General features: G+C 30.3%; 1 protein-coding gene across 3 annotated transcripts in view; it reads right to left on the reverse strand.

The window, feature by feature from the left end:
* Positions 1-6,000, reverse strand: part of bsk (mitogen-activated protein kinase dJNK) — a 141,056-nt gene that overhangs the window by 18,617 nt on the left and 116,439 nt on the right. For all 3 annotated transcript variants that reach the window (XM_014427548.2, XM_014427550.2, XM_014427549.2), the window contains one exon: positions 1,731-1,800. In XM_014427548.2, the coding sequence (XP_014283034.1) occupies positions 1,731-1,733 (3 nt within the window). In that variant the 5' untranslated portion in view covers positions 1,734-1,800. The remainder of the gene's footprint in view (positions 1-1,730; positions 1,801-6,000) is intronic.

Here is a 6,000-nt window from a genome sequence, read left to right on the forward strand (position 1 = left end):
AATATTCATGAATATACCTTAATCCATGATATCATAATTCATTGAAATGTCTTTTTTTCAGGTTAATTGCCTATGTCTTATATCTTTAAAAACAAAAGTAAATATTAAATTAATATCATAACAGTTGCAAAAATTCTTTTTAAAATGATTATTCACTTACAAATAATATAATTTCAATACAAAAACTATTCCACAAAAATAGTTTTTCCTTAACCTCATTAACAATAAACCTACCTTCAACAGGTTAGGACTCTGTTATCACTTTATTACTAAGCTTAATATATTAACAGTTTAATTAACATTCTAACATAACTTTTTCTATTTGTTTTTTATAATTTAACATTATTTAAAAACATCAATGCGGTATTTTTTTTATAAACATACTTTTGCATACATTCACCCCCCTTTTTTCACATATACATGTGCATATATAATAATTATATATATAAACACACACACACACACACATCTGTATCTGTATATTTCAAGAATTTGAACATTTCATCTTATAACTAACATTTTACTAATAATTACATATGGATTTTACTTAAAGTTTCAGAATAATGGTGGTTTAGTCCTTTAGAATCTGATTTAAAGTTTACTGTATAATTTATATTTTCTGAAATGTAAATTGATTTCAATATTTTTCTTCTAAAATTATTATTTTCTTTATGTATCACCTTGATATTTTCAAAATCAAAACCATGTTTTTTTTTAACCCAATGTTATACCAATGCTGTTTTCTTTGCGTCCTTTTTCATATTTTTTAGGTCATTTCCATGTTGATACATTCTATCTTTAATATATTGCTTTGTTTCACCAATATACAGGGCAGGACAAGTAATGCATGGAATTTTATACACCAATCCAGATTGATATTTACTATGTATGGGTTTTTTATGTAATAAAAAGTGGATCATTGAAGTTTGTGTTGAAAGTAAATAGTTTTTTTAGGGCTCATATTTTAGAGTATTTTTCTCTCCTTTATATAATGTTCTATAAAGTTTTTAGAGTTGTAAATAGTTTTGAAGATATGGAGCTCCGAATGAAAAATGAGAGAAAATTTAAGTCTTGAAATAACCGCCACTTTTTATCCCCCCTAACTATACTAGGCAGAATCATCAATTCAGACTATTAATTATACGTAGTTTTCATTAAAGTAATCAACGATGGAATAATTCCACTGGGCTCTTGTACTATAATTCGGACAAGTGGTATGGAGGTAAACCACAAGCTCTGGTTGCATATGGACATCATAACACTTGGCGAACCTTTGGCCTAGCGAACAATTGGAGAAAGTGGTTTACTACTGTATCAACTGACCGAAACATTACGTAATGGTACTCCTTAGATGCATAATTCAATGTTCTTTAATTTTTTTTTTCTTAGACCCCAAAAACAAATTTACCCAAGAACTTAAAATCAGGGAGTTTCAATATGTTTCGCTTTGATCCCATGTGACATACGACTGATAAGGGTTAAAAATAATTTGCAGATATATGTTTTATGATATTGGATTTTGTTCATAGGTTTGCAATACTTAATAGAGTGGAAACTAATGGAGGAGACGAGGACCCGATATCGGGTTGTCGCGCCACAGAACCAGCAGTCGGCCATCTAGCTACGCTATTGTGTACGTATTTATTTGATGCATTATATATACTATGCAGTTTTATGTTTTAAACACTTTCTATTTTATGCAAAAAACGAATAACATATTTTATTCTCACCATCAACTGCCCATCATCAGATGAGTGTGTAACGGGAAGGGAAGAGATCGTACCACCTGACCAGCATCACCTGCAAAGATGGAAAAAAAATTAATAATAAAGAAAGCAGAAGTAATTTTGTATGATCAAAAGAAAAGTATATTGTATTTAATAAGGTATAGGGCCCGTATATATACCCTGGATCCCTCAACAAGCAAACAAGCCAACGCAAACAATGATATCATAACCAACAATTCTATTAATAGTTCGAATATTTTAAATGCATCCATGATCAAAATCACGTACATTTCAATGATCTAGTTTCTTTTGAATTAAAAATGAAACAGGCAAATTGAATTAAACTAATCGTTAAAAGAAATAATTAAACGAGCCAATGAGAATGAAATTATCTTTATTGAGATAAATTGAATGTTAACTGAATCTAAATGTACTAAAATGATATTAAAAAAAAATTATATCTGTACCGCTACAACTCATGAAGAGTCAGGTGAGCAGAACTTAGTAAGAAAATAGTGTTACTAGACCACCGGTTGTGCAAGGAGGTGATTTGGTCAGAATCACGCAGGACCGCCAGATGTTTACTGAATTCAGGACATCCACTTTATGAGGCTGGGTGGACCCCGGAGGTCTCCCGAACCCACAGGGTCGATTGCCTTGCCAATGAGCTACCCTACCCACTCTCACATTTTTTTTTTTTAAATAATTTATTTATTGTTGTTTACAACTGTATACAATTATATAGAACTAGTAAATTTGCTATAAGATATAAAATTACATGATACAAACATGTAGAGAATCTACCCATTGGTAGTACTCTAATAACGGTTTTATACTAGCAGGTCTCGTGGCCATCTTTTTTTCAGGTACCTCGGTGGATTGTGAAGAATGGAAGAGGAAGCAAGGTTAGAAACCAGTGGGTGGTTAGAGAGTTTATAATGAAAGGAATAGTATCTGGTTTAGACTAGGTCGGTTACATATGGAACACAAAGGTCTTTATGGATCATTTTATTTGTGACAAAGTAAGGAGCATTAAGGATTTTACGAAAGATTTTGGACTATAAGGATTAGATGCGAGAGGAATTCAATGGTTTAGAAGATCACCAAATTTCAACTCCGTATGTCAAGATAGGCCTTATTATAGTTATATAATCCATAGATCAGTCTTTTGTAGTGGATTGTTTCCTGTCTTTTCAATCTTATTCGGAGACTCCATGTAAGTCGTTTGTCCAGATGTAGTACTAAGTAACGGATCTGTTTGACAGGAATGAGTGGGGTATTATTAAAGGATACTGTAGTGCAAGAAGTCATGAGTTTACGAGGAAGCTCCCGCACTTAAAGAGTATATTATTTATACAATAGTTAACTTATTCTTTTTAATTTATTCAAAAATCTAAGCAATAACATGCTTATTCATGTAAATAGTATAAAATTATCGAGAAAGCATCTTCAACACACATAATTGGGTTTATTATGGAAGGATTGGTATCTGGTTCTGGCCAAATCAGCAACATAGGGGACATCGAGGTCCTGATGGATGATTTGATTTGTGACAAAGTAAGGAGCATTTAGGATTTTATGAAGGATTGGATTCGAGAGGAATTAGATGGTTTAGTGGAGCCCCATAGCTCAATTCCGTATGTCCAAATAGGCCTTATAATAGTAATGTTGATCAGTCTTTTGTAATGGATTGGAAGTTTGGACCGTTTGTCTAGTAAATGTTGTAATAGTCGGAATCGACGAGCAGTTTCATGTCTTTTCAGTCTTGTATGAGGTTCCTTGTCAGTCGTTTGTCTAGATTTAGTCCTAAGTAACGGATCTTTTCATCAGTAATAAGTGAGGTATTAAAAGATACTATGGGGCAAGACGAAGGTTTACGACGAAGGGTAAAAGTGATTTGGTGGGATTTATTGGAATTTATTTTAATCCTCCAGTTTAGGCCCCATTCTTCAAGGGTGGTGATGTGAGATTGGGATACAATGGAATGATCATTATTCACTGACAATAGGCACTGTAATTTGAGCATTAAAATCTATGGATTGGTTAAGTTTTTAGCTCAAAATATTGTTACATGAGCACAAACGGATAGATCAAGCGTATTTGATACAATTATTATCATGATCTTGTGTTCGACTTGTTTCAAAATATTCACGATATTCAGTTGAAACACTGAGCAGTACGCTCAATCACTTTCAATATAAGTTTTATACTTTGGAGTCATTGTAAAACAGATTTTTTCCGTTTTGGTGTCAAGTATTTATAATTAAAATTACTTGTAATTGTATAATAATTACTAGGAATTCTAAGGGAAAAATAACAATTACTTAAAGATGTAATTAGTAATTGCAAATGTTACTCCAACACTGCTGTAAAAAGCATCTAATTGGCCGCCATTTTGAAACGAAAGGCGGGAGATAATGACCAGTTCAAATATAAAGTATAAAAAATTACTCAATAAATTATCTATTTAACAAAAGAATTTTTTTTTTATCTGATGGGTAGTTTCTGAAATCGCCGCGAATTAATAAATTAGTTCAAACAAACTCTTCAGCTTTGTATAGATTAGGTTTGTAAAACATTTCGACCATTAAATTCGTTACGCCAGTCAATATTTAAAAACAGATTAAGCAATAAAAAGGCGCATCGTAAAAAGATTTAATGACAGATAATAATCTGAAAGGATTATGGCTCGAGAAATCTTAACTTAAAATCTCCAGTTAAAATAAACCGAAAGACAAAAATAATGCAGAGAAAAGTTCAACAGAGTAAATCTCTTTACTGCGCCATAAAAGTACATTACAGCAATAAAGGAAAACTTGGCCAACAATGATAAATACTTATATATATTTTAATAGCAGATTAAAGGACCTGATAATTAAAATTAAAAGCTCTAAACAGTACTGTTTATAATATAAACAGTAAGAAATTTTTTTCCTTTAAATTTTTTTTTTATTTACATTAAGATACAACTAAGCGAAATGCATTTTAAACTGAGATGGATATCTCTGTAATAATATATTCAACGGAATTACACGATGTTTCTTGAGTCCAAACTTCGGTGTCGCAAAATGGTGTATGTATGTAGTCAGCTTAGTTTAAAAAAAAAATCTTATCAAACTGAAATTACCTATTCGAGGTATGTATAAGATCGGGATTTTAGCAACTTTTTCACTAAAACCGACTTAAAGTAAGTGACACTTTATAAAATCGATTTCAAACATTTTGACATCAGTCTTTTCGCAAGCTGTTTTAATAATTTTAATTTGACTCGCTGTATTAATTAACAATTAAATGCTCTTTGATATCAGTTCATAAATACAATTTTCGGTGTTATCATCTCCTTCGAGGGATCACTTTCTTGGGGAAATAATGTAATAATTTTGAAAACGATTAGAATTTTGAGCAAAATGCTACATCGTTTCTGTATTAAGCTATTTATCATGTTGTTTTGTCTAACACCCTAATTTCAACATATTTATCAATAATGTTACGGAACTTATTTTCATAGAAACAGCCCGACAGGGGTTTGATAAAACACGGTAAATCAATGAAAATTAAAATGATGAATGTTTTCTAAGCAAAAACAGATGCCTCCAAAGAACCTTTAATTTTGTTTATTTAAAATAATAACCCATCTCACATTTTTACTAATAATAAAAATGGATTTATATGAACAACGAAAGGATTTTATAATAAACTTAAAGAGATAGGATAAAAAATATTTTGTCCAAGTTGAAAACATATTTTCGGAAATAACTTATCATATACCGTTGAAAAACAAAAGAAGTAAATATTATGTAAAACATAGAAATTGGTAGAAGGTAATAGAAAAGGATGAAAAGCGCATAAATAAAAGATCTGTTTTGACTAGATTTAAACTGCAGAGCACATGCGCAGTTCTGCCAATCTGATCAATCTGTTTATACCACCAAATCTATAAAATAGTTTTTTTATTTTAATTAACCTATATATGCGTTATTCAGTTGATTATCACGGTAAAATCTTTCTTAGTATTTTCAATATCGATTCTACATCAATTTAGCATTGAATTATTGGTTGAGCTGAAATAAATTTTACTAAACTGTTATATATTTGTATCTCAGCCATACTTTGCATAAACAATAAAAATGTTAAAAATTTTTTAAAGAGAATTATTTTTAAACGTACTTAAAAGTTATAGAATGCGCGTTTTTTTTTTTTTGTTTATTATTAAATTAAGTAATAAACTTATTATTTTTATTTTCTTAGTTAATTATTAAATAAAATAATAAAC

This window comes from Halyomorpha halys, unplaced genomic scaffold (genome assembly GCF_000696795.3).
Source record: "Halyomorpha halys isolate HHAL.00 unplaced genomic scaffold, Hhal_1.1 Scaffold655.1, whole genome shotgun sequence".
Classification (NCBI taxonomy): domain Eukaryota; kingdom Metazoa; phylum Arthropoda; class Insecta; order Hemiptera; family Pentatomidae; genus Halyomorpha; species Halyomorpha halys.